A 27,876-nucleotide genomic window follows, 5' to 3' on the forward strand; every position below is an offset into this window, starting at 1 on the left:
AAGTAAAGAGTGACCGTGAAATGGCAAGAGCAAACTTTTTCCACCTGGACTCCGCAACAATCTGTCATATAATAGTCATTTGAAGGTCATTATTGAACACGGAATCTTCCTCTGTGTTGACAGAGCTCAGAGTTTGTCTCCAACAGACCATCTAGCAGCCTTCTACCTTGCCCTGCAGCTCGCTGTGTCCAGACAGGTAACCCTGCTTGTAAAAACTCACAACATGCAGTTGACCTTTGACATAGGAATGTGAGTCATAAATTCAGGAATGTGTAAGAACATAAATGTCGAGAGAACCTGTGTATATTTCTGTGTAGATTCCCGAGGCGCTAGGCTATGTTCGACAGGCCTTGCAGCTTCAAGGCGACGACGTTCACTCCCTTCACCTGCTGGCCCTGCTTCTCTCAGCACAGAAACACTACCAGGATGGCCTCAATATTATAGAAATGGCCCTCTCCGAATATCCAGAGAACTTTAAGTGAGACACACGCAAACGCTCGCAAACTTGATACAACTCCATTACTACAATCTGACCTTGTGTTCGCACCCTATAGCTTGCTCTATACCAAGGTGAAGTTGGAGAGTATGTGCAGAGGAGCAGAAGAAGCTTTGCTCACCTGCAAACACATGCTGCAGATTTGGAAGAGCTTTTACAACCTTACAAATCCCAGGTAAGCACGCACAAACACACACGCACGCACACGGCTCCATAACAATCTGACTGGTTTAATATTGTGGTCCACCCAAATGAGTAAAATGCACGTCTGTTGCGGCAGTGATTCAGGACGCGGTAGCAGTTTGTTGGATAGAGCTGTAGCGGACCGACGACAGCTCAATGCCATGACTTTGCCAGACTTTAGTGACCCAGATACAGGTAGGCACACACACACACTACAGCCACTCATATGAATCAGTTGTACCACCTGTGGTCTGACATTGTTAAAAGTCTGTTATTCTTGTATTATTGTTTAATTGATTTTGATGATTAACAATGAGGGCTTCAATGGTCTTGATTTTTTTTAAAAATGTTTTTCACTTCTGTATCTGCTCATTAATCCTAAACTATATTCACACATAGGCTAAATGGTTGGTACAGATTGGTCCCTTCTTGAGACTGTATCTCCTTCCTTCCACTCCTTTCATAGATGTTTCAAAAGCTGTAAAACAGAGAAAAATTGGTTATGTTCAGTTTGTTTTTTTTGCCTCAACCAGCAAATGATGTACAATTACAGTGCAATTGACTGGTTGTGACCTGTTTTGGGGCAACAAATGCTGCCATCCAAGCAACATCGTTTTCAGGGATGTCCATGCTTATTTCAGCAAGATAATGCCAAGCTACATTTTTCACGTGTTACAGTGTGGCTTCATAAAAAAAAGAATGCAAGTACAGTATTTGACTAGCCTGCCAGCAGTCCAGACATGTCTCTCACTCAAAATTGGGGTTGAATTATTATTACCCCGGGTTGTAGAGCAACTGAACAAATTCCACCTACAAAAGGTTCAACAATTAGTCTGAGTGTTGTTAAAAGGAAATATGATTATGTAACACAGTGCCTGTCCCAGCTTTTTTGGAATGTCTTGCAGGCAACAAATTCATAATGGATGCTATTAAGTCTTTCAGTTTGAATATTAAACATCTTGTTAGCGTTGTGTATTCAACTGGATAAAGGTTGGAAAAAATATAGAAATGATTGTATTCTGTTTTTAGATACTTTTCCCACAACCACTTCACTAAAATTGGGGTTTGTATGGTGTCAAATCGTTTGTGTTCTTTAACGAAGGGCTACCAACAATTAAGCCTATGTGTATTTTTTTTCTGTTTTCATATTTCAGTCTTTTGATTGACAATTACTTTGTGTTCCTTTCTTTTAGGAATGTCTTCCGTTTGTTTATTTGTTTTCCTGTTTCTGTTTTAGCCTCAGGTTCTTCCTCCTCTCATACTGGTTCAGAACCAGTATCGCCCACTTCCCCCTCCACCATATCCACACTGTCCTCCCCGCTTTCCTCCCCGCTGTCCTCCCCTTCTTCTCCAATTTTCATCCTTCAGCCTCCTCCTCCACCCAAAAAATCTTCCTTCTTGCCTCCTCCTCCTCCCCCCCTGATGCCCACCAAAGCCAGGACTCACTCCTTTTGCAACCACGTCACTCTTCGCCAGCTTTCCTCCAGCTGTAACGTGCCACTATAAGTTCACTCAGCTCGTAGCATGGTGTGGTCTGGATTGGGATGGTCCGAAAAAGCGCATTCAATTGGAGTGTAGCTCATCTCTTACTGCAAAACGTCTCTCTGGTGCTCTGTGCAGTTTTGTTTAAATCAAAACAGCAGAATTTAGGAGTTAACTCGCAATTGCAAATCTGTCAGAAAATCAACTCACCGGAAAGCTGATGCAAGAAAGTCTATTATTAGAACAAGGAAAGATGTAGGACGGCGGCACCACTACTTCCTGTTGTTTCATTGCTTGGTTAACTCATTCACTGCCATTGACGGCTTTAGACGTCAAAAATTCATTTGAACTATTTCTATTAATTTAACATTTTTTCCACTTTTGTTAACAAGAGTATGAAAACCTAGAAAAAAATTTTTATTGTACATTTAGAACAGATATAAAATTTGTGATTAATCACGAGTTAACTATTGAAGTCATGTGATTAATTACAATTTTAAAAAATGTATCTTCTGATGACCTAATTTTTAATCATCTTTTCTTTTCTTTTTTAAATAATCTTTTTTCAAAGATAATTTGAATAATTAAACTTTTTAAATAATCTTTTTTTAAAAAGAAAAGATTATTAAAAATGTGTTCGTCAGACGATTACATTTTTTAATTGTAATTAATCACATGACTTCAATAGTTAACTCATGATTAATCACAAATTTTATATCTGTTCTAAATTTACAATAATGTACATTAAATTTAAATAATCTTTTTTCAAAAAAGAAAAGATTATTAAAAATTAGGGCGTCAGGCGATTAAATTTTGTTGTAATTAATCGCATGACTTCAATAGTTAACTCATGATTAATCACACATTTACTTTCTGGTCTAAATGTACAATAACCCCCCCCCCCTTATGTTTTTATACTCTTGTTAACAAAAGTGGGAAAAAATGTTAAACTAATAGCAATAGTTCGAATGAATTTTTGACGTCTATGGCAGTAAATGAGTTAATATCAGTTGACTTTGTGCCCTCTCCTCTTATGGGAAGTACAGAAATCTTTTTGCGTGGGTTATGTTAGGGACCCTGTACGACGAAATGACAAAATAACTGTCAGCCTCAAATAGTTGCCTCTAGGTGGCTGTATTTACTTTTATTATGACCAATAACACGATGTGTGTCAGATAGCAGACGTATTTACAACACACAGCAGCCATAGCAACTATAAAACTTCTATTAACTGTGAAATTTAGAGACAAAGCAGTGAGCGTAATTAGCATAATTAGGGATGTTCAATACCACTTTTTGTTTTTTCAGACCGACACCAGTACACAGTAAATTCTGTTGGGTAAGTTTGACTCTATTTAGAGTGGGACCAGATAGACTCAGTAATTTACACTTGGAAGAGAGTAAAGAAAGAATTGAACAAACTCACGACCATCAGCTTGGCAGACAGTCGATCCAGTCCCTGAGCCACACAGCTCCTGCTGTATGTTAGTATATCGCTCGTGTCAGCTGGAATCTTTGTAACTCCAAGAGACCAGTCATTTTTGGTCTCCTCTTGGAGATAAGCAAACAGTAGGAGGGGCACAACTCAGGTGGTAATGTGGCAGGCTCCCAAGCTGAAGGTTGTGAGTTTGTTCCACAACCCTTGAGCGACTTTTATTTTCCCCCAATTTTAAAGTTTTTCTCTTCCAAGTGTAAATGTTACTCTAAAACTGAGTCTATGTGGTCCTAATCTAAATAGTCAAATTTACTCTACAGAGTACTCAACTCTTGAGTGGTCACTGATACCAATACCAAGTACTGCTACCACTAGTACGTTTGATATACCCCCCCTGCCCCCCAAAAAAAGACAGATAATTTTAAAGAAATACCTATATATCCCAAAATAGCATTTTCCTTAAAGTTGCATGAAATTAATGATAATTTCTAATTTGTAGTTCCTGATAGTAAAACAGACACTAGAGGGCACCCATAACTGTTATGGGCCACCATCCCAAGTACCAATACCTAGAAATAAGGTATTGGCCCAATTCCTATACCTGGTTTTGGTGCTCTCTCATCCCTAATTAGCATAATTAGGAAAGCGGACTTATTTCACTGGGCGGCTCTTCCTCCTCCTCAAGCCTAAAACGTGATGAGCAACTAGTCCATGTCACGCCATGTAAAGTTGACAAGTTGAGTCGTCTGTACTTAACATTCTAACAATGATTCACAAAGAATTAGGAAGTAGAGAATATAAAAGCGGCTTACAAGAACAGATGCACAGAGTTAACAGTTGGACAGAAAGAGATATATACAGTAAATACATTTGCTCCCATTAATTAACACTTTGCTCCTAATAGACACATGATACTCTGCAGTTGTTCAAATATATTTAAAAATGATAGACAATTCCACATATGGTATCAGGATAGTTTACAAACCTCAAGTACAATCATGTGGCCTTTCCAAGTAGTGCAGTGAGAATACTTGTGATTCCATTCATAAATTAAGAAATAAAAATAAATCCATATTCGTCTCCCGATGGTAAAAATTGGCAATTGCAATCTAGTCGGCCACTCCCAAATAATTAGGTATGCATGTTGAATTGACATTTCTTGCCCCACCGTTTGTTAGCATAGAGCAGTGGTTCTCAAATGGGGGTACGTGAGATTTTTTAAATAAATTTACAATGTAGCATGTATGCAAAAATTCTTTAAAAATAATTATTAAATTATCCAAATATTTCAGAAAAATAAAAGTTCTTAAAATGAACGTTAGCTTCAGTAGGCTATTCAGCTTCATTGTCCTTAACAAAACGGAGTCTCCCCAAAACAGAATGGTTAAATCCACCTTGTCATATGTCACCTAGCATCACCTGTCAATCATTTCACTTTAACAAACTTTATTTAAAGTTAATTTAGTGATTTCTTTTTGAGAACATATCGCTATGACCCAAAAAGAAGACACTTAATAGTGCTAACTTTTGTGCACAAATCTTGACTTAGAATAATTTAATTATTTATTTTTATTAATATCTTATATCTCCAAATAGTTCAAGAGAGACAAAACAAAACGAATGAAGTTCCAAAGTTGAAAAATATTTCTCAGGGGGTAAGTCACTGAAAAAAGGTTGAGAACCACTGGCATAAAGCACTGGATTCAACAGTTTCCCATACGTACTATAGTTTATTTAACTGTTAATTAAGGAAGTTTTTATGGCATTTTAATGCTATAATGTGCTTCAATGAGGGATCTTCATTGACTGACTGCTTATTTAAAACTAACAAGCATGCAACACTTGTTGAAGTTATGGCACTTGTGTTATAGTTGTTAGTTTGTGTGCTGTACATGCAAATTGATGTGATGGAAGTGGGGTTTTACTACCATATTTCTTTGTCTAGTAATAAGATTCATTCATTAAATAAGGTTCATAGCGTAAGGCCCTTGTAAAGAATGAACACCGTGATGCTCGTTTAGGTTTTGTTTTGTTTCACACTGATTTATTTGTGCTTGACCTTCTCTCTTTTAATCATTAACAATCGCTTTTCTGTTTTTTTCCCATCCCTCCGTTTTTTTGTTTGTTTTGTTTTAAGGCGGCCCTCAGGACGCTAACATACTTGATTTTTCTTCCATGTTTTCTGTTTGTAAGTAGCCAAGTAACCTCCATCTGACCTTAAGTTTTCCATTTATTGCTCTCTTCCCATCCTTTGTTGTAGTTAAGTATTTTTTCCCCTGGTGAGATTGTCATTCATATGCACATGGTGACTTTATTAGGTACACTTTGTAAATGCTAGTTTGTCAGCAGCATGATGATCGTGGCATCATTTCCCTGAGTTGTTGGTCCGTATTTAGGCATTGGTACAAACAAGAATGAATAAATTAAGTTCAAGGCAACCAAATTCTGACCCAATCATATAAAAAAATGGAGGGACCTTTGAGTTTCTCTACAACAGTAGTCTCTTCTGCTTCAAATTCCTACCAGAGCATGAGTAATATTTAATACGTTGTTAGATACTTTCTTCAAACTGTCTGTCTAGTTTAATAAGTTCCCTGTCAATTATATACAAAAATCCCTTTTTTTAGCACATCATTTTGAATACATTTACAGTAACGTTAGTCCTAAGATTTGCTTATTACAATTTAGATTACGGGAGCAGTTGAACATGTGTACCAAATAAAGTGGCTGTTGTGTACACATCATCAGCTTTTACCAGCTAGCAGCAACCAGCTTCAACAACAGGCCTTGTGCAGACGCTGTTAATGATTTGCTTTAAAGGAATACAGTGACTACCTGGTTAAAAACAACAACAACAGTACTGTCCGTCAATTACTAAATATCTCAATTTTACTTATAAATTTAAATTGTCTTTACATAAAACATATTGTAAAATACTATCCATCCATTTTCCAAGCCGTTTACCGTATATGTTTTTCTTCAATTGCTTGTATGGTAAAGCACTTCACATTGGGTTTGGCTTTGAAAGTGATTTGAAATATTTTGTTATAAGAAATAGTAGTTGATGCTATTTTTCTTATGTTGTGGTTAAAGATGTATTAAGATCCCAGTATCCCATGGTTTTAATTCTCTAACCCAAATAACAAATGACCGAGTGCAAAAACACCTGTTTTTAATTGATTAGCAATTATATATTGATTTTCATTAATCCAATGTGGAACATTTGTAGAGGGAATTTAAAAATATATAAAACTAAATAAAATATAAAAATATATATTTTTTAAATCTACTTCCCCCCCTTCTTATCTTATTTTAATCTTATGACACCAAACTTTATTTGAAACAAACTAGTTATTTTTCAGTTTATTTGTGAAATTAACATTGAAGTAAATAAATTTCACTGCAAAAAAAATGAATGCTAAACTAAAACTAACCTTTTTTTCCCCTTGTGAGTCAGTGTATTCCTTTAATTTAGCAGCTTGTGCATGTGTTGTCAGCTGCAAAGATTTAGGTGTGAATGTCAAGTGTCACTGTTTGAAAATGCAAGGGACAAAATGGCGTCAAGCGGAAGACCATCACCAGAATAGGAGAATCCTAAACCTCAAGCATCTCATTGTTTTTCCCCACATCAACTTTCACACAATTATAAAATGAAATCCGCTATGAATGTAATGCAACTTGAAAACTTGACAAGCAAACTCAGTGTTCGAACAGCACAAACAGATGAACTCAAAGGTACAACACCAGTCACACAATTCCCAAATCAAGCTCCTTCATACTCAAAAGTTTGTTAATAATTAAAGTATATTCCTGCCAAGCCAACCCGAATGGAGACATAGCAGGAAGTTGCACCCTACCAAAATAAAACCAGTAGTTAGTCAGTCATTGGAGTCTTTTTTGCATGGAGTGTGATTTCGTTTGATTCGCTTCTCATAATATTCTTGGGCTACACCTGTCATCCTTTCAGAAAAAGACAAGATTTAGTTACGTGTGTAAAAAACGGCGTTGAATTATTCTTCAATTGTTTTTGTTATTGGCGTTTCGTTTTCACCAGTCGGTTGTGCGTGCCTGAAATAACCCCACCCGCTGTAACAAAAGAGCACTTGTTTCACCTCACTAAACGGTGCACAGTGTGATATAGTGTGTATGCATAGTGGTGCCGAAACGAGTTCACTTAAACCTGGTTAATCCAGGCTCATAACAACACTGAGGTGCGTTGCAGTGTGTGGAATGGTGTGTACTGATTTAAGGCTTTAGTTCACAAATAGGAAACTGTGTGCCATGGTGAGCAGATTTATTATTGAAACTACAAAATTTCTATTTCGCCTCTCATATTTTTTGAATGGAAATTTTAGCAGTACACTTTGGTTGAATTATAAGTACACCGTGGCACATAGCGACTTAACTTAATTAAAAGAGACTACATTGCTTTCTCCTTACTTTTATGAAAGATTGTCATATGATGATGTATGCATCTCCTTATAGGTTCTGTGCATGCTACTTCAATAGCAGCAAGTCGTGTGGAGCAAGCTTTGTCTGAGGTGGCCTCCTCCCTGCAGAGTAGTGCCCCTAAACATGGACCCCTCCATCCCTGGTTGACTCTGGCTCAGATCTGGCTGCATGCAGGTACTTGCACTACATCATAGTACACTGGACCCCTGCATAATAGTAGTTCGGCACACCATTCACTTATTTGTGGATTTAAAAAAAAGTATTTTATTTTTTGGGGTAGAAAACACAAATTTCCGATTTGTACCTGTTTTTTTTCCTTCAATATTTTTTTTTTGGGGGGGGGGGGGGGGGGTAAGCGGTTTAATATTTTTTTAATTATTTGCTTGTTTATTTATTTATTGTACATTTTTACAGTGCATTTATGGATGTTAATTATATGCGGATTTTCACTATTTACGGGCTGACCTGGTCCCCATCCCCCATGAATAGCAGGGGTCCACTGTATAATTAATAGGGGTGTTAAAATTACTGCGTTAATTTTGAATTAATTTAACGTTCCTTTAACACCACTCATTTTTTGATGCGCAATTAACTCATTCTCTCCCAGCCATTTTCACTGAAGCAACCCCTTTCGCTCCCAGCCGTTTTACTGGATTTTAACTGATTTTGCAAGGCCCACAGAATTTTGTGTTCTATTGCTATAAAAACATGGGACCTACCAAAAAAAAGATTCTTTCATCAGGAAAAAAAAGTATATTTCTATCATTTTCCGTTTTTGCAGCAATTAGCATTAGAATATAGCTAAGTTTAATCATTATTCACAAATCTTTTTAGAATTCTGAGTAATTGAGGGTTTTTTCGACATGGTCCTGGTTCATTTCCTATGCTTTGCTGCCACCTGCTGGCAGTTTTTGTAATAACTACCATTTCTTCAACCTTTCTGTGCGGTTGAGAGGCTGCATCAAAGCCTTCTGAATGTTCTAGCATAAAAAACGTATTAATACGTCTTTGAGGCACTTAAAACATTTAAAATAGAACGTATTTATACGTTTTTGGGGGCAAATGAGTTAATGACCGCCCCTTACTTGGAAAGCCTGTACTTGGGGAATTCCAGTCGCAATGCAGCAGACACGTCAGTTTAGCAGTAATATAATTTATATTGCATATATTTGTGGAAACTAGGTTCAAGTTGTATTTTACAATTAAAAAAAAGTTACTTCATGGTAAAGATTAGATAGCTCTTAATATGAAAAGAAAAATGCACTGAGCTGTCACCAATGTCTTACAAATGCAATTGTGCCATCTAGTGGCAGAAAAATGACCAGGCTTGGGAAGTAATGGAATACAATACAAGTGCCGCCGTTACGTAATTGGATTTTAATTTTTTTTTAAACTGTATTCCGTTACAGAGAGAGGGCGAGCGAGTCAGAGAGAGAGGGCGAGCGAGTGGTTCGTATCGGTGGAAATCAATGGGAGCGGTAAAAGACGGATTCTCGGGAGTTTGTGATATCACAAATACCGCGAGACTACATCTTGCGAGAGCAAGGTTAAGTAGGATTAGCAATAAACGCCGAATGTTTTTAGAGGCGTCACACGTGTCTAATAAATAACACATTACATCAGTGGGCAAATCCAGAGATTTCTCAGACGTGATGGAATGAAACTTGGAGTAGGAGATAATGATTGTGTTTCCTTTTTGATTACACTTCACTTAATCCACACTGACAGTTTCTTCCTGTATGTTTGTCTACAAGAGCAACCACAAAGTATTTGCTCGCTAAAACAAAGTATTGGCATTCAGCCACTAGGTTTTACAAAATAAAGGTCATGTTGTAAACAAGAGATTTTGACCGTTTGTAGAACTACAATGCAAGAAGTACTTTATAAGTAAATTCAACTTTAACACACTCAGAGAAACTGTAGCATGCAGTGGTGGTGAATGAAACTTCATCATACCGATAACACTTTTAAATATTTTCTCAAATACATACGCAAAAACTGATATGTACGATTTGGTGCAGTTCTACTCCTCTGCACACAAGAAAAATTCAAATTGATCAGCCACACGATTATTGTGCATAGCATTGCATAGTTCCCCTCACTGTAAATACCACATCATCCAAGTAAATATAAAATGAATTGAGAGGAGTGCAAATACTTGCACGGCACTGTAGAGGATGTCCTGTGGTTTACGTTGTGGAGGTCTTATTTTTATGCATTTCTTTAAAAATAGCGAATGTGGATCCCATTCATCATCCTACGAGTTTGTAAGTTGGTAAGATGGGTTTGATTGCTGTTCAATGAAATCAAATGATCAGGAAGCCCCCAAACGCATAGCAACAACATGCCATCACCATCAACTGATCAGAAAGCACTGTTTTGATGAATCATGGCATGGCGACTCCTCCCATGATCACTCATGCACGCACACGCTCTTCCTTTGAAATGGCGTTCCCCCTCAGGGCCACATCTTATTTCTATATTGAAAGATGTGGCCTAAATAAATTGTGCATCGCTACAGTTGTTTCCTGCCACTGCTGCTCATTTCCAGATTGGTGACATACTCTACATAATCTAATGTTAATCTGATCAAGCAAAGCACAGTATCGCTCCATCTCTGTCCCAACAACCGGTTTGTTGTCGTTGTACTGCTTTCTGTGTACCGAAGTTGAATTCTTTGCCGTCTGTCTGTCTCCGACAGCCGAGGTGTACATCGGCATGTCGAAGCCTGCTGAGGCATCCGCCTGCACGCAAGAAGCCGCCAACCTCTTTCCCACATCCCATAATGTGCTCTTCATGAGGGGGCAGATCGCAGAGCTCAGGGGCAACATAGACGAGGCCAAGCGCTGGTATGAAGAAGCCCTGTCCATCAACCCCACGCACGTCAAAACCATGCAGAGACTGGTAACACACCTTTGATATATTCACACTAGGTTGTGCTGTTGTCTTTAACTTCTATTCAAGTGTGTGTCCTCTTTTTGTCTCAGGTGTCTGCAGGCCTTTATGTAATTAGCCCGCATTTTGCGCGACAGCCAGATTAGATTTGTAGCATAATTGGGCTTCTCCCTTTGAGGTAATCAAAGTGCCTTTAAAAAAAATGATTGCCCCATTCAGAGAGGGATGCCCACTTTTCCATTCAATTATGGTCCAGCACTGAGAACAACTGTGGTTTATTATGTTGCTCAAGGGTACTTTCAGAATACTGAAGGGGATGGAGGACCAAAACTGCCAAAATTAAAAATAAATGACTAAATAAATAAATACAATTGAAAATAAAAACTGATAGAACAAATATAATAAAAAAATTAAATACAAACAAAATCTATAATAAAAATAAAAACGACAACAAAATATATATCTATAAATAAATAAAGTAAAAATAAATACAAAATTGAAAAACAAGATAAAAAAACTGTTAAAAGTGGAAATAAGTACAAAATATAATTATATAAATAGAATTAAATATCAATGCTCTCACATGTATTTATTTCATGCTGCAGACGCTCTGCCCGGACGAAATGTTATTCAAATGAGGGGGCGGTCCTAAGCGTGTCTAGGGTTGGACTCCGCCGTTGCAAACTGCCTTTCATTGGTCGAGGGGAGCGGCTTGGCGAACAAGGAAGTCTCGCCAGCTTGCATGGAGAGCTCCAACAATGGACAGCTATCTTGTTCACTGTCACCACGACTTGTTGTGGAGCAACTCAAGACGTAAATTGTGGGCAGTGCGACAGCGGAGCCCAACCCAAGACACGCTTAGGACCGCCCCCAATTTGAATAACATTTTGACCTGACAGAGCATCTGCAGCAATAAATAAATAAATTTGAGGGCAGAAGGATTTTATTTATTGATTGATATTTAATTGTACTTATATATTTATTTTGACATTTATTTTTATATTTATTTTTTTCAATATCGTTTTTTATTTTTGTATTTATTTGTACTTTATTTATGGGAATGTACATATTGTGTTGTTTTTATTTCCATTTATATTTATTTTTTTGTATTTAGTTTTTGAACTTAATTTTTTTATGTCTGTTTTTATTTTCACTTTTATTTATTGATTTAGTCATGTATGTATTTTTAATTTCGGTAGTTTTGGTCCTCCATACTGAGAGCTTAACCACCAACATTCTTGCTGCTGTTAACCAGCACGCCACCAATGCTGCCGCAGTTTTTAGCAAAAGTCCAGTTCTCTTTAGTCACTTCAGTTCTTTCTGTTGAAGATAAAGCAGAAGAATGAATCATCGAGCCACTTTGTAGAACAGCAAGGGCAAAATACAATTCTGCCGATAGTTTGAGGTAGTTTCTTCCCCTGTCTTGTCTTGGAAAGAGCCAAGCGGTTTGTAAACTTGCTCTACTGGTTAGAAAAGTCAAATGAGTCACTCATTCCTTTTCTCCAGCGTTTCCTGTTCAGAGTCATGCGGGTTAAATAAAGAAGAGGAATACATTTGGTGGTGCATGTGGATGTCACATTTGGCTCACAGTCAAGTTCTGATTTCAGCTTGGATATTTCTTTCGGTTTGCGTGTACTTTCTCTGGGTCTTCCTCATTTCAAAAAACAAGTACGTCAGGTTCAATGAAGACGTTTCTCGTCTTGTAGCTTCGTCGAAGTATGAACGGTTGTACACTTGGAAATATTGTATAATGTGATTGTCTGTTAGCATGCATTTCTTACCAACTTAACGTGATCAAAACGTCTCATAAGGGTTTTGCTCATGGCCTGTACAACTTTCACTCAAATTTATGGGAATCCGTTGACTAGCATTTGATTTTCATAACAAACATACTGTCTAATATCATATATTGAGCATAAGGTAATTAGTGGCCTCAATTGATGGACGGATTTGTCTCCTTCTCAAACATACGCTTCGCCTCAAATAGACGCCATGGGAAAAAATGAACAGTTGGTGCCCGTTGGTTTCTGTAACTACTAGGATGGGCAAGTACAATACCAGGTATCATTATTGGGCCGATACCCGACCTTATTTGACGGTATCTGTACTATCAGCTGCCCTCTTGTCCCTGTTTTACAATCAGGAACTTAGAAATTAGAAGAATAGAAAATTGCCATTCATTTCCTGCAATTTTAAGGAAACATGCTATATTGGAATTTATAGGTCTTTCTGGAAAATTATTTGTCATTGTTTTTGGGGAGAAAGTGCAGTACTTGGTATCGGTCTGAAAAATGCGTATTGCAGATGTTACGAAGTTAATGTGCAAATGTTTCTCTTGTGTTTTGTGCTATCTTCAGGGTCTTATTTTGCATCAGTTGCAACGCTACAGTCTGTCGGAAAAAGTTCTGAGGGACGCAGTGCAGGTCAACAGGTAGGTGTGTGCGTGTCCTGTCCATGTCCAGTGAAGGCGGACAATGGCCAAGTCCTGCCAGCAAATTCTGATTTGAGGACCCGCCCAAAACGTTTCGACTGTTCTTAAAATGCCACAAGATGGTGGTAAAGGATTTCTTATGTAAATGAAGCTATTCAACTGACTTCAACAGTTCTTTGGCACTGAGATACAACCAGATTATCCTGAAGTTGATGTACAGTTGATATACAGTATGGAGACAAACATTTTTTGTGGAATAGACATTTTTGTAAAATACATTAACCACATTTAATATTGGTACCTTAAAACAAACTAACACAATTTATATTAACAGTGACTGGATGGATACCCTCCTCTAGCCGTTTCTGCTTGATAGTGTTTCAGGGGTCCAGATGCCCACCATCACTTGAAAGTGGCTCTGCATCTTGACCCAGCCTTTCGGATCAGGAAAACTCATTGGTTGTTTTGTCGTCTCAATTTGGAAAAATCCCAGAACGAGCCACTCACAGGCACCTTTTCAGAAATAACAAGATGACAAAATATTTAAATCAGAGATTGTACTTCATTTCAACTGCAACTACTTCAAATCTGCATATAATTGACATCCATTATAACGGCGTAGGGTGGGGATTAACCCTAAAAAAAAAATCAACAGGCCAATAAGTATTTTCCACAATGCATTTGCAAATCACTTTTAAGCACCCCCGCCCCCCACCCCCAGCAGTTAATTAGACTCCAAATTTTATAACCACTAGGTTCAAGTTTTGAGGTAATACTGTACTTCATTCTACATTTGGTACATGGATATGTCATGACGTATATACGTTATACGTATTTCTCCTTTTGTGTACAGTACGGCTCATGACGTGTGGAACAGCCTTGGCGAGGTGTTGCAGGCGCAAGGGAACGCTGCCGCCGCCACTGAGTGTTTCCTCACCGCTTTGGAACTGGAGGCCAGCAGCCCCATCCTCCCCTTCACCATCATTCCGAGAGCACTATGAAACATACACAAATAGTAGCATGCTGGAGCAAAAAAAATGGACCTGCGAGAAACACACCGAATGCGCAGCATGCCTGCATGACACACAAACACACACACACACTCAATCACATGAAATTCAAATGACCAGGATTCCCTTCCCACAATGCCCTGCTGTAACCACCCCACCACCTGTGGTGATGCTGTTTTGTCACGTGTGTGTTTGTGGTCTGTTTATGGTGCATTTTAACATTTCTGATTTGATTCATAAGACTACGTACACACTCCCATTGACCTTCTGCTGGCCAACGTGAGCTATCTTAAATGCAAACCTGCATTGACACTTACACTTTTTGTAACGGTGTTCTAACAGATGTACAGTAGGCCCTCTACATGCGAATGACCTCTTTCAGCAGTGTTTTGAGATATTGCTTTGCCAAATTTTTGTATTTTATTTATTTTTTTACATTGAGTTGTGGGCAGAAATTTGAGTTGCAAGTACTAGAGAGTGGCAGTGAACTTCACAACAAGCAGCACTTTGCTCGTCGAGAGGATAAGCAATTTAGAAAATTAAAAACAAATAAAGTCAAATGATTTCTTCATGCTGTTTATTGCCAAACCTAGTAAAAACTAAACATAAAATAAAGAACTTCACGTTGTAAATGTAAGCAAACTTAAGCTCGTGAAAGTTTGCTAGCTTAATGCTAATTTGCTAACAATGTAAAATGCAGTTGAAGGACGAATTTTTCTAACACTGACCTTACGTCACATTAGTTATCAAGCATCACTTATTTGCAGAGCGACAGTATTGTGTATTGATAAGCCTCTGTGAAAACAAAAATATATATTGCAGCTTGTGACCGTCATTTTCGTATTTCGTCATTCTGTCTGCGTTATACCCCCGGTGGCCAAGGCACGTACACCAGAAGGAAGGCCCCTCCGTTAAAGCATGACGATATGATGCTAAAACTTCCAAATTTGTTACGTTGTATTTAAATATGTACTCGCTGTGGGGTGCCATTTTTTTCTTATAAAAAAAACTGAAACGTGGAATGGTTGTTGGCATCTACATTCATTTCAGTGGGAAAAGATGATTTGAATTACAATTGTAGGCACAGTATCATGACAAATTTGTACATTGAATTTTCCAAGCATAACCATGTTTCCATTTCAGAGTTGTTTGATCAAAATGTTGTTGTGTATGTTGTTATGCTGGTTCCCATTGTCTTGTTACTGTAAGCCAATAGATTAGTCGCACCTGTTTGCCAAGATTGAAAGGAGATGATCATGCAACTCTACTTGAACTAGAGTCTGCGGCATCTAGCCTAGCCTGTTAGCAGCTAGGCCACAAGCGCTCGCTACCTATCACCAGTTGGACACACAGGCAGCATTTATGTTTTTGTGTCACAAAATGGTGCATATAAACAGCAGTGAGTGTAAGTGGTGCACAGGTGTGAACTAAATTCAATTGTCTCACTGTGCATTTGCATACCAACAGTCAATATAAACAAAAACTCTACGGTGTCCATATATTTCTATATTTTTTTAAGTGTGCTATTATGAACACTTTAGCTTTTCTTATAGGACTCCCAAACCAATAGCAGGGTAAATTCCTCTCTTCTGTCTACTTTGCAGGAAATAAGAATTTTGCTAACATGAGGACCACCGTTTTCTTTTAAATAGTTGCTAGAATGTTCAGTAAATCTAAATACATTGGCAACACTGAATACAAGTAACTTGTTGGCTTGCACTGCTGAAACACCCGCACATCAAAAGCAGCACATACTTGATGTTTTATTTTGACTTGCTAACAGCTGAGATTGAGGGCCATACTTTGTGTACTTGTGCTGTAAGTCTTGGTATTTATACATGAGGTCGGTTGGGGGGCCTTTTTGAGCACCAAACAACTTCTCATGCTCATTTGAGAACTAAATCATAAGTGTTATGTGCACCCCTGCCAAGAACCATGTTTGCTAAAATAGTTAAATTATCGAAACGAACAGGAGGAAAATGTCAAATCTTGTCAAATGTCAAATCTTGTGTTTCTGTAATGTGTGCACTGTACGTGTTTAGTTCAGATTCTTGTTTTACAACAAATTCAAAATGTAATGGTTGTATATTTTATAGTATCGTGTATTATTATTTTAGAAAATAAATTAAAATTCTATTTTCTTCAAATAGCATGATGTTACTGAGATGATGTAAAAAGAATGTGTACGAATTTGTCGAGTGGTTCAGTTTCCTGTATGCTGTCAATGAATGAATCTGAGCTGAGGATGAAAATAAAGGTCGATTATGTCACTTGAGTCTTTTTGACACGAGTTACTTTTGAAGTGCAGCATCTGTCTTCCTGACCTCGGGTTCACACACACACACACACACGTGTGTATCTTTCTGGCTGCGACTTGGTGCGTGTGTGTCTCGTATCCTTTGTGTGTCTTTTATCAGAGATTTTACAGGGCTGACAGCTTTTGTCCTGCGGTGTCAATCACACATACACACACACACACGCACACACACTCTCACCCCACTCAACTCTCAGGTGTCACGTCTTTCCTCACCTATCATGACCTGTCCAGACCACACTTTAAAATATATCGGCATTTTTACACACATATATATATATACATATATATATGTATATATATATATGTATATATATATATGTATATATATATATGTATATATATGTATATATATATATATATGTATATATATATATGTATATATATATATATGTATATATATATATGCATGTATATATATGTATGTATATATATATGTATATATATATGTATGTATATATATATATGTATGTATATACATATGTATGTATATATATATGTATGTATATATATATATATATGTATATATATATATATATATATATATACATATATATATATGTATATATATATGTATATATATATATACATACATATATATATATATACATATATATATGTATATATATATATGTATGTATGTATATATATATATATGTATGTATATATATGTATATATATATGTATATGTATATATATATATATATATATATATATATATACTAGATTTAAAACTTATTTGAAATTAATAGAAAGTCTTTTTTTTTGGGTCATCAATAATCACAATTGTGGTCGTTGGGAACAAATTGAGAGTAAGGATAGATGCTTCATATTACTGGACATTTTTTGAGATATTATTTGAGGAACATATGGTGGGTGAAATATAAACTGTACCCCGAAAAATTGAGATAAAATTAACTTTGAGTACTACATGCATTAAATTAGGTGGGGGGATGTAAGGAATTATATTTTTAAACTAAGAAGCATCTATGAACTGGCCCAAGTTTAATGGTCCAGTATGGTGCACTATTTCTTGTAGGTAGAAATATTAAATATTGTCATGCCTAAATAATTTTTTTCCCTATTTCTTGGTGGCATGGTAGTGGCTATATGCAACACCACCAATGTATATTAACGCTTCAGACACAGAACTACTTTTGCCTGCGTGGTATGAAAGAGAGATCATGGCTGATTCAAACACATCCCAGTCTTCAGTTTTCCAACAGCATTTGGCTCTATTGCTTAGCAATAGCATCGTAAGAGGCAGCCGTCCAATAGAAAGTTACTACAGCGCCTTTTAAGCAACGTCAACAGATTCTTCAAGTCTTTCTTCTCCTCCCACACTTGTCTCAAACTCCCACAGATTTGCTCCGTACTATAAGTTGCTTAGCAACACTTCATTTGCACGCAAGGCTATGTGGAGAAAATGCTTGACAGACATCTTGTCAAGTGTTGCCTCGCACATCAACGCTTGACCTCTGCAACTTTCATGGCTGGCGACTGGACTGCGCAACAACACTTTATGTACGTGTTCTTGGGCCTGAGATCGCCTCCGAGATGCTTTCTACCGCCCGTCCTATCGAAAAGACGCCACATCAGATGAACAACAATGTACAAAAGGAAGTGTTCAGTTCATGGTCTTTTATTGGAAAAAACAATGTCAAGAAGACTAGCATGTACAACTTGGAATGCAGATCACCTGAACTCAACACACACGCACATTCATACTGACACACCTGAAGATAGAAATGCCGCACCTCACAGACCCACTCCCTATTACAATGAAACAAACGTCCCCATAAAGATACAGTAGTCAATAAAAGTACCCAGCATGCTTCAGTGATTAATCCAGATTCAGTCCCCAACTCACCCACAAATAATCTCACATGTGGAAAAGTCCTCATGATGTGAGAACACCCCCACAAAAAAAACGGTAAACAGCTATCCTGACAAGCCACAAGCAGACTCGAGTGAATTCTTTTTCCAGTTTGACTCGAGAGCATGTGGCCCAATTAGCTGCATGCGTGAAGAAGACAAAGAAAGTAAACAGGAAGTCAGAAAAAAGGCAAAGTGGCGGAACCAGGAAGGAGACGGGCCCCAATGGCTATGCTGACGTCTGATTGGGCAGCTGACCAGAAGTGGGCGGGACTACAAGCCGGCGCATGCATGGGTTTCATTTTGAGAGCCGGTTTAAATGTGGACAGATTTGACATGTGCCAACATTCATGTTCAAGTTGCCAATACACAAATGTACCAGAAAATGCGGATTTTTGCAAAAGGAGGTAAGTGAAACATTTGACTGATTGATTGTGTCTGTGCACCCGCTTCATTTGGCAGTCATCATCTGGACAAACTCTGCAAACACACACAAAAAAATATCCAATATAAGATGTGTGGCGAAGAGCAAATGAGTCGGGAGCAAATCATGGAGCACCTTCATAGTTGACCTGTCCGTCTCCATCCATGTCGGCTTCTCTGATCATCTCGTCCACTTCCTCATCCGTCAGCTTCTCGCCCAGATTGGTCATCACGTGGCGCAGCTCCGCCGCACTGATGAAGCCGTTGCCGTCCTGTCGACGCGCGCACGCATATTAGCTGCAGAAAACGCGACGGAGGAGAGCGAGCGAGTCGGACTTGCCTTGTCAAAGACCCTGAACGCCTCCCTTATCTCCTCCTCGCTGTCTGTGTCCTTCATCTTCCTGGCCATCATCGTCAAGAACTCCGGGAAGTCGATCGTCCCGTTGCCTACCAGACGGGAATAAAATGCACACGTGATGCGGAAATAAGGAAAAGGAGAACAAGTGGCGAAGTAGAAGGCGGCGTACCGTCGGCATCCACCTCGTTGATCATATCTTGGAGTTCGGCCTCGGTGGGGTTCTGACCTAACGACCTCATGACGGTGCCCAGCTCCTTGGTGGTGATGGTGCCATCGCCGTCCTTGTCGAACAAGGAGAAAGCCTCCTTGAACTCTGCACACATGAAATACGCTAACTTTGCATTTGAAATTCCAGTTAAGTTTTGTTTCATGTTGACATTTTTTTTTCAGTGAGTTGTCATTTTTACAGCTGCTTTTTCTGAAAATGCTTAGTTTTGGTTTACTTTTCAACTGTTAGTTTTGGGGAGAGTTTTTATATATGGAGAATTTGACAAGATTAAGACAAAGGTTACAAAATATTGTGTAATGTAAACTATAATTCCCTAGCACCTGTTTGACCTTCCTTCTACTGTGTGGATGTACAGAAATACCAAAACAAATCCATTTAAAATGAACCCCAAAACCTGATGTGTGAGTGATATTAATTGACAGACAAAAACAAAAAGCCATTTTCGCTATAATTAGTTAGTTGTAGTTACATTTATAAACGTCAAATACACTTTCAGTTAGTTATGTATATATTTTTTAAACACACATTTCATTTCAATAAGAGAAATATTATTTCAATTGTAGCTTGAATTGTATAGTTTATTTTCATGAACTATAATAACCTGGGTGCATACAAGTGAACGAAGGGAATGCTTTCTTACCAGCAATCTGCTCCTCTGTTAGTTGGTCAGCCTACAACAAAAGAAGGGAAAAAAACACAAAGGAGAGCAGCATATATGAATCACTATCTTTCAACAACAGCCAATTCAAGTTTAAAAATGCAAACATTTGACGCATTTATTTAGTTATCCATCCATTTTGGACTGCAGATGAACTGAAGCCTTTGGGTGACAGGGTTGCTCCCAGTGATTTATAAACCTAGCGGGCCGCCAGGCTTTTATTGACCCCCCCCCCCCGCCCCCCCAACCACCACCACAGTCAATAGAGATCCGGACGTCACATGACTATTTCTCTGAACACCCCCCCTGCGGCATAAAAGTAATGGTGCAGTGTTGATGGACTAGAACGACGAGAAGGGCGGAAAATAGCGTTTATCCGTCATCCAAGAGAGATTGAGTCACTTTGATGAAAAGGACATGATATACACATTTCCAACTCGGTGACGCCGTTGCGTGGAATTACCTCCTGTGTTGCCGGCGAGTGCTTTCAAATCTGATCATACAAAGGCTTTACAAGTTTGTACAATCCGGATTTATTTCCCCTTTATGTGTGGTCAAAATGCCATTGAAGCTAGCAGTTTCACGCAAGTCTTGCAGTGTTATTTAGGTACGTTAGTAACTTAGCACCTGCTAATGCGGCCGCAGCAGCCGTCATTTATGCTGTAAAAAGTCTTCTTTATGATCTTGGTCAGTTATTAAATTCAATTGCGTAATATATCTATTAAACTGTAGCAGCATAAATTAACGAAACTGATTATTTCCCCCACATTTTGCGTGTGGTAACAGATAGCATCTGCTGATTTAGCCACCATGTACAAAGTGCAACATCGTCTACGCATTGGTTCTAGCCTGGAGCTTGCTCGATCCTTTTTTTCTTTTCTTTTTTTTTTGCCTCTTCTCGTTGTGGCAGGTGGTCCACAACAGCTGTTAATCCTCGTTAAAGTGTGGCGTTTGCCGTTTATACTCAAAGTGGCAGACGCGTTTTCTATGCTGCCAAAATAGCTTTGCTAACTCCCATTATGGGACGCGTGACGTGATGAATACCAAATCTTTCCTAGTCACTGAACGACAAATATGATTCGGCACATGTCGTTCGTCGGACCGCCATCTATGAATAGGATTCATTTTATCAAGTTTTCTGGGGGGAAATACTGGATGAGAAGCAGGGTTACACCCTGGAATGGTCGCCAACCAATATTCTTAGAAATCCCACACAAGCACAGGGAGAAGATGCAAACTCCAAAGAGTGAAAGGTGGCGACCAACAGAACCACATGACTTTTCATTCTTGGTATTTGAAAGACGCCCAATGAGTTACGCATTTTGTTGTGTTACTTTTCCATGGCGGAGTAGATTTCTGGTGTGTGTAAAAGAACTTCAGTCCCCCCCCCCCCATGTAAACAAACCCGGAATTCCAGGAATCACTAAATCAGCCGGTAGTGAGTAATACGAAGCACAACCTTGAGTCCCTCAAAGTGGATATCGGTGAGGTCGGTCACCAGCTTCAAAGCTTTGGGTTCGCTTCTTTTCTTGCCAAGGCCGCTTTGTCGTAAGCGCCCTCCCCCTTTCCGCTGCTTGGGATCCACGCCTCCGCTTTTGACACTCAGGCCATCCAGCGTTCCCCGCATGGCCGCCAAACTCTCGGCCAGGCAGTCCACCTGCTTGTTGGAGCGGGCCAGCTGCTTTTTCAGCTCGGCCAGCTCGGCTTTGGCGGCGCGCAGGTCGTTCCTGGTGTCCTGCAGCTCTCGCACCAAAGCGTCCACGCGGCCGGACGAGCACTCCATGAGCATCTGGAGGAAGGCCTTGAAGTTCCTCTCCTGCTGTTGGAGGAGTTGCGTGTACAAGTGCTGTTGCTCATCCAAGAGGTCATAGACGGACGACAGGCTCACTAACTCATCCCCTATCGGGTACAGAGTGACCTTTTTGGGCAACATTATGAGACGGGAAAAAAGGGCAGGGTTGCAGGTGCGCGCATTAAGAGCGCGAAAATCGGCAACTGAATGGCGAGGATTAACAAAGCTGGATACTTGCAAGACTTGATTTGGAATTCTTCAGAGTAGCGACTCCTTCTCTTCTGTCGCCATTCGTCCCACGAGAGGTGTGCATCCACACCAGAGATGATCGTTTCTCTCCTTGCGAGGAGGCAAAATGAGCATACGCCGTTGTGTGCAAGCTGCATCTGACCTGCGTTTGGGTGTCAAACTTTTGACAGTTGGCAAAGCCTCCACCTCAATTTCAAGCAGGTGTGAGGGTCAAGCAATGACAGCTACAGTTGCATCTCCTGGAGAGGATCGGTTGGCAGGTAATCGGAGATGCTAGACACAACTAATGGGCCCTCCGGAAGGAAACTCAACACAGGTGGGCACACGACACTGCCATTTGTCCGTCCGGGGCTGTCAAGACTACATCACGGCCACATCCGTGTCACGTACAGGCCGAAGGGATGAAAGAATGGCTGCAGATGGACGCCAGGGGTGGCAAATAGGTGAAGTGGCTGTTAAACGTGCTTGTGAATCAGCCTTTAAAAACATCTTGGATGCCAGACCGGAGACACAAACTAGCTTAAAGCTAGCTAGGATGAGGCTAGTAGCAACGTACAGTGCTGCTCAAAAGTTTGTGAACCTCTTGAGCAATTTGGATTTTCCAATTGTTTCAACCTGATTTTGTTATTCAATCTGAACCATTACATTTTATATGAAATAGCAGGTGTAGGTTTATCAGTTCAATGCATTGTTCTTATTTTAAAATCAATTGTATAGTCAAAACTAAATTAAAAAGAGTTTTGGGTCAATTCATGTAGGTGCAAAAGTAAGTGAACCCTGAGCCGCATTGCTTAAAACAAGCAGTCAAGTAGGATCAGGTAGGACAAATTGATAGTTAAACTAAACACTGAAATGGACCAATGAAATGAGAGGTTTGGTGAAGAAAATGTACATCACTGACTGAAACTGAGACAAAACCACGTCACTTCAGTCTTACCCAGGTGAACCCATACAGGTCAGTCATGCTGAGAGGAAGAGAAATCTCAGGGGACCTCAGGAAGTGGGTAGTGACAGCACATCTGTCTGGGGAAAGCTATAAAGTCATTTAAAAAAATAATGGAGCTTCATCATTCCACTGTGAAGCTGATCATCTGCAACTAAAGAACACTGAAAATTACTACAATCCTGCCTAGAAGTGGACGACCTTCTAAAATATCAGCAAGAACCACAAGAAAAATGATAATTCAGGTAAAAAGCCAACTCGAACATCACATCAAGGGATTTGCAGACCTATTTTGCCGCATCGGGGACACACGTGCATGCTTCAACAAAGTCAACCGACAAGGCTTTCATGGAAGGCTTGCTAGGTAGAAGCCTCTGCTCACAAAAAAAATCAAAGCTGCCCATCTCAATTTTGCCAGAAAGTACCTGGACATACATGAAGCTTTTTGGAAGTCCCTTCTGTGGACAGATGAGTCCAAAATTGAACTGTTTGGTCACAACTAAAACAGTCATGTTTGGTGAAAAGATAACACTGCATAGCAGCAAAAGAACCTTCTCCCTACAGTGAAGCATGGGGGTGAGAATGTTAAGTTCTGGGCTGGCTTTTCATCCTCAGGACCTGGACAACTACACATAATCCAGGGAATCATAGAGGAAATATTGTGAAATCCTGGAACATAACCTGAAGCCGTTCTTTGTGAAGTTACAGCCTGGTAGACGATGGATCATGCAACATGACAATAATCCAAATCATTTCAGCAATACAACCAAGGAATGGCTGAAGAACAGCAAGATTCATGTTCTGGATGTGCCCAGTCAAAATCCTGACTTAAATTCTTTCAAAATACTGTTCTTTTGTTCCGCGTCAGATACGGCCCACAGTATCTGTTTGTGTCTCTCAAATAAAGGTGAGTTCACCAACCAACGTCTGCTGGTAGTATTCTGAGAGACGTAACAAACAATACGTTGGCCTAGCCCGATTGGACCACTATTAATGAACTTCAAGTAGCCCGAACAACACAAACACTAATTATTTCTCCAAATCCTTCAGCCCTAATATTGATGCTGTGTTTAAGTGACTTTTCTGACTATTTTAGCAACTGCTAAATAATAGGTGTCAAACTCTGGTCCTGGAGGGCCGAAGTCCAGCGGGTTTTGTATGTTTCCGTTCTCCAACACAGCTGATATATGATCAGCTCATCAGTAAGCTCTGCATAAGCCAGAAAACGATCCTATTGATGTATGTATGCGAGTGAGAGTGTGAGTGTGAGTGTGAGTGTGAGTGTGAGTGTGAGTGTGAGTGTGAGTGTGAGTGTGAGTGTGAGTGTGAGTGTGAGTGTGTGAGAGAGAGAGAGAGAGACCGGAGCTCGGAATCCAACCTGCTACCTCTGAACTGTGAGGTGGGAATACTAACCAGTCATGACCCTCCAAAAACACATTAAATACTACATTTATATTTACCAGAATTGATGTTAGTCAGTGTGGCCCTCAACAACCGTTTCAGTTTGTCACATGGCATAGAAACTTTTAATTGCCTACATTGGGACCGCAAAGTTCTCCAAGGCAGCAGCCCGGTCACCAATCCTTTTTTTACACCACAAACCGCATTCACATAAAGACATATTTTAACAAACCATCTGAGCCGCAACCATCTTGTCAACGGCCCCCCAGTGCGTGCTTTGTTCCAGGAGGGCCAACTTCAAAATAAAAGCCTAACAAGTAATACTGTACATCAGTGCTTCTCAATTACTTTCACATTTTACACAGCCCCAACTCTCCGCCATGACTATAAATCATTTGTCCTGAAAATTGTTATAAGTACAGCTCTGCATAACAGATGATAGTTGTAAAAAGCACTGCGGGCACTTGATAGGGGCACTTGATAGGGGTCTCAAATAGCCAACCTGTCCAGCTTTGCAATTCATTATGTCCTTTTCATCAAAAAGAGATGTGAATTCACTTGGATGGAATGTTAACTGATAAACGCAAATTTTGTAACTGCTCTCCATTGCAAATCCTTCGCCTGCCATGGTTGCATAAACAAACGCATACACGCTGACAATGAGAGCATCACTGCCATCTACTGTGTAGTAGCACCGTCACTATTGATTATTTTTAGAAATCAATTAATCTGTCAATCATTCAATCGATTAATAGTATTGATTTTAACTTTGCATTTAAGCGTATTACAAAAGCATGTTTTCCTGATTACTGTTTATTAACGAGTGATTGGTGTTTATTTCGTACTTTGTATCCGTATAGTGATTTTAAAAAATGGGTGGGGGGGGGATTGATGTTGTACGTTGTATGTTAATCAGTCTTCTTTCATGAAGGACTACAGAAATCAGTGAACAATTACTGTTCCATCCATCCATCCATTTTCTTGGCCGCTTTTCCTCACTAGGGTCGCGGGGGTGCTGGAGCCTATCCCAGCTGGCTTCGGGCAGTAGGCGGGGTACACCCTGAACTGGTTGCCAGCCAATCGCAGGGCACACAGAGACGAACAACCACACTCACATTCACACCTAGGGACAATTTGGAGTGTTCAATTAACCTGCCATGCATGTTTTTGGAATGTGGGAGGAAACCGGAGTACCCGGTGAAAACCCACGCAAGCACGGTTGATATGCTGAAATCAGGGGATTTGGACAATTTCAAATAAAAACAAATGGCTTCTAACGATTACTTGATTAATCAAATAGTTGGCGATTAATTTGAGAATTTTTGACAGCTCCACTCTGTAGTAGTAGTGTGCTTACATTTACCTAGGAAGGGGAAATAGCCTGTTCTCCAGGGCCACGCGTCCCACTATTTGATAAGGACTACTGTACATGGGTTATCAATGCCTTATTAGGCTTTTATTTTGAAATTGGCCCTTGTAAGCAATCGTAACACCTGGCTTGACTTCAACTTTCCGACAGGAGGCTGGCCCGACCACAGTCATGCTGACTGAGTTGCAATGTTTGGTACACAAATGCGCACTGGCTCAATCAAATATAGAGCACATGAATAATTTCAGTGGGCCACTAATGTGTACTCCGTCTAATGGTAAATGTTCTGTAAATAAAGTTGATTTGAGAGAGTGGTTTTACTTTTACTCTATAAAAACACACCATACATATTGTATGGCAGGACAGTTAAACATGTTACTTTAAACACTGCCTTCACTGTTTAAGGTTTTACAGTTGCAACAGTTTAAGATAATCCCTTATTGATCCTAAGAGGAAAACTTCAAGTATTGCACGAGTACATGCTAAAGCAGTACAAAGCAGATTAAAAAAGGAGAAAAATATGGAGTGAAAATCTATTATGTTATTTATTATTATTATTTAAATATGATCAAGTTACAAGTGTTCATTATAGTAGCAGACAAAAAGCAGGCATTGACTTGATGAGCCTGGAATGAAGATGACTAACATTATGTCTAAAGGGAAAATTGGTTTGGATGAAAACCACTTCAAAAGGCAAACAGCATTACAGAATGGCTTTGATCTGGTCTGTACTTCCATTGAATAATAATAATAATAATTATTATTATAATAATAATCTACTTTAGTGAATTGTAACAGATCGATAAATCGATATATAGCTCGGATCAGTCCCATTTTAAGTTGTTTTACCACACTTGTCCAACTGGTTTTGGAGAGACTTTGCCAGACCCAGCATGCTGCTGCAGTTTTAACCAAACCGGTTTTTGGGAGTCATTTTTATAAATTAGGCGTGTTAAAACATTTGGAAAATGAGTCGGTTAAAAGGAATTCAAGGTAGCAACGGCACACCTAACAGTCCAAAAAAACATACACAGCAATTACGTTTTCAACTGAATGTTATTAATTCTACACAGGGGTGACATCACGCCTGCATGATCTTGCAACTTTGCATGTTCATATTTACATTTTACACGCATGGTTCCTTCCAAGCAAACTTTAGGAGCTGTACTGTGTGCGCAGTAGTTGACCAAGTCATGAATATAGCAAAAACAACTTCACTAAGCGACTATAAAAAAATACTTCTGCTGTATAATAATACTCAAAAATCCTCCGCGATTATTAAATTGTCCATAGAAATGACAATAAATTATATGTGTGGCGATGTAATTACCACCGAATGAGATTTGAGAAATTTGTCAAGATTTTGATCGATCGGGGAACTTGATTGATCGTTGGGACGCGCGAAGATGAAATGAATGGCGGGCAGTCGAGAGCTGTCAAAGAGAGCGGAAGCATAAGCAGCAAATAATTGTACCCATCCGCCGACAGCCACAAATGTCTCGCTTCCTGCAAGCGATCTTATTGTCGACGTGTGAGTTAGACCCGTGCATCACATCTTACTCGGAGGTAGTAATGTTCCTTCAAGATACTCACCATAGGTGTTGCACTTGTGCGGGCTTCGGGCTTGTCTGCTAGCGCTACTGGCGGAGAGCAAATGGACGTTTGCTCGTGTACCGGGCGGCTTGGAGGCGGGGAAGCGAGGCGGGGAAGCGAGGCGAATCACTCCTCCACACTTCCACGTATTCCTCCGCACTGTGCTGAGACTTCTGCTTCTTCACGCAACAAAACACTTCAAGTTCATCGCATTGCCGCTGTCGTTAACAACACAGACTTCACATCTTTAAATGTCTTCTTTTATGTGCCAATCAATCTCGAGTTTTA

The 27,876-nt window shown here is 39.4% G+C and overlaps 2 protein-coding genes across 4 annotated transcripts in view; one reads left to right on the forward strand and one right to left on the reverse strand.

Annotated features, from left to right (window-relative positions):
• ttc7b (tetratricopeptide repeat domain 7B) overlaps window positions 1–16,659 on the forward strand; it is a 24,912-nt gene extending 8,253 nt beyond the window's left edge. Inside the window, exons 14-23 of one of the 3 annotated variants that reach the window (XM_077576085.1) lie at window positions 124–196; window positions 318–478; window positions 555–671; window positions 777–874; window positions 1,917–2,168; window positions 5,734–5,784; window positions 8,082–8,222; window positions 10,750–10,952; window positions 13,301–13,374; window positions 14,228–16,659. In XM_077576085.1, coding sequence (XP_077432211.1) covers window positions 124–196; window positions 318–478; window positions 555–671; window positions 777–874; window positions 1,917–2,168; window positions 5,734–5,784; window positions 8,082–8,222; window positions 10,750–10,952; window positions 13,301–13,374; window positions 14,228–14,375 — 1,318 coding nt within the window. In that variant the 3' untranslated portion in view covers window positions 14,376–16,659. The remainder of the gene's footprint in view (window positions 1–123; window positions 197–317; window positions 479–554; window positions 672–776; window positions 875–1,916; window positions 2,169–5,733; window positions 5,785–8,081; window positions 8,223–10,749; window positions 10,953–13,300; window positions 13,375–14,227) is intronic. The other 2 variants (XM_077575915.1, XM_077575994.1) reach the window with 2 other exon arrangements.
• A 1,665-nt stretch (window positions 16,660–18,324) lies between these two features.
• Window positions 18,325–27,834, reverse strand: LOC144058015 (calmodulin-1-like). Its single transcript, XM_077576227.1, has 6 exons — window positions 27,589–27,834; window positions 20,224–20,254; window positions 19,524–19,667; window positions 19,337–19,443; window positions 19,133–19,268; window positions 18,325–19,053 (listed from the first exon to the last, which is right to left on the reverse strand). Exons 1-6 carry the CDS (start codon window positions 27,589–27,591, stop codon window positions 19,025–19,027), a joined length of 450 nt encoding a protein of 149 aa, XP_077432353.1. The 5' UTR covers window positions 27,592–27,834; the 3' UTR covers window positions 18,325–19,024.
• Between the last annotated feature and the right edge of the window lie 42 nt (window positions 27,835–27,876).

The sequence above is a fragment of the Vanacampus margaritifer genome, chromosome 1 (assembly GCF_051991255.1).
Source record: "Vanacampus margaritifer isolate UIUO_Vmar chromosome 1, RoL_Vmar_1.0, whole genome shotgun sequence".
NCBI lineage: Eukaryota > Metazoa > Chordata > Actinopteri > Syngnathiformes > Syngnathidae > Vanacampus > Vanacampus margaritifer.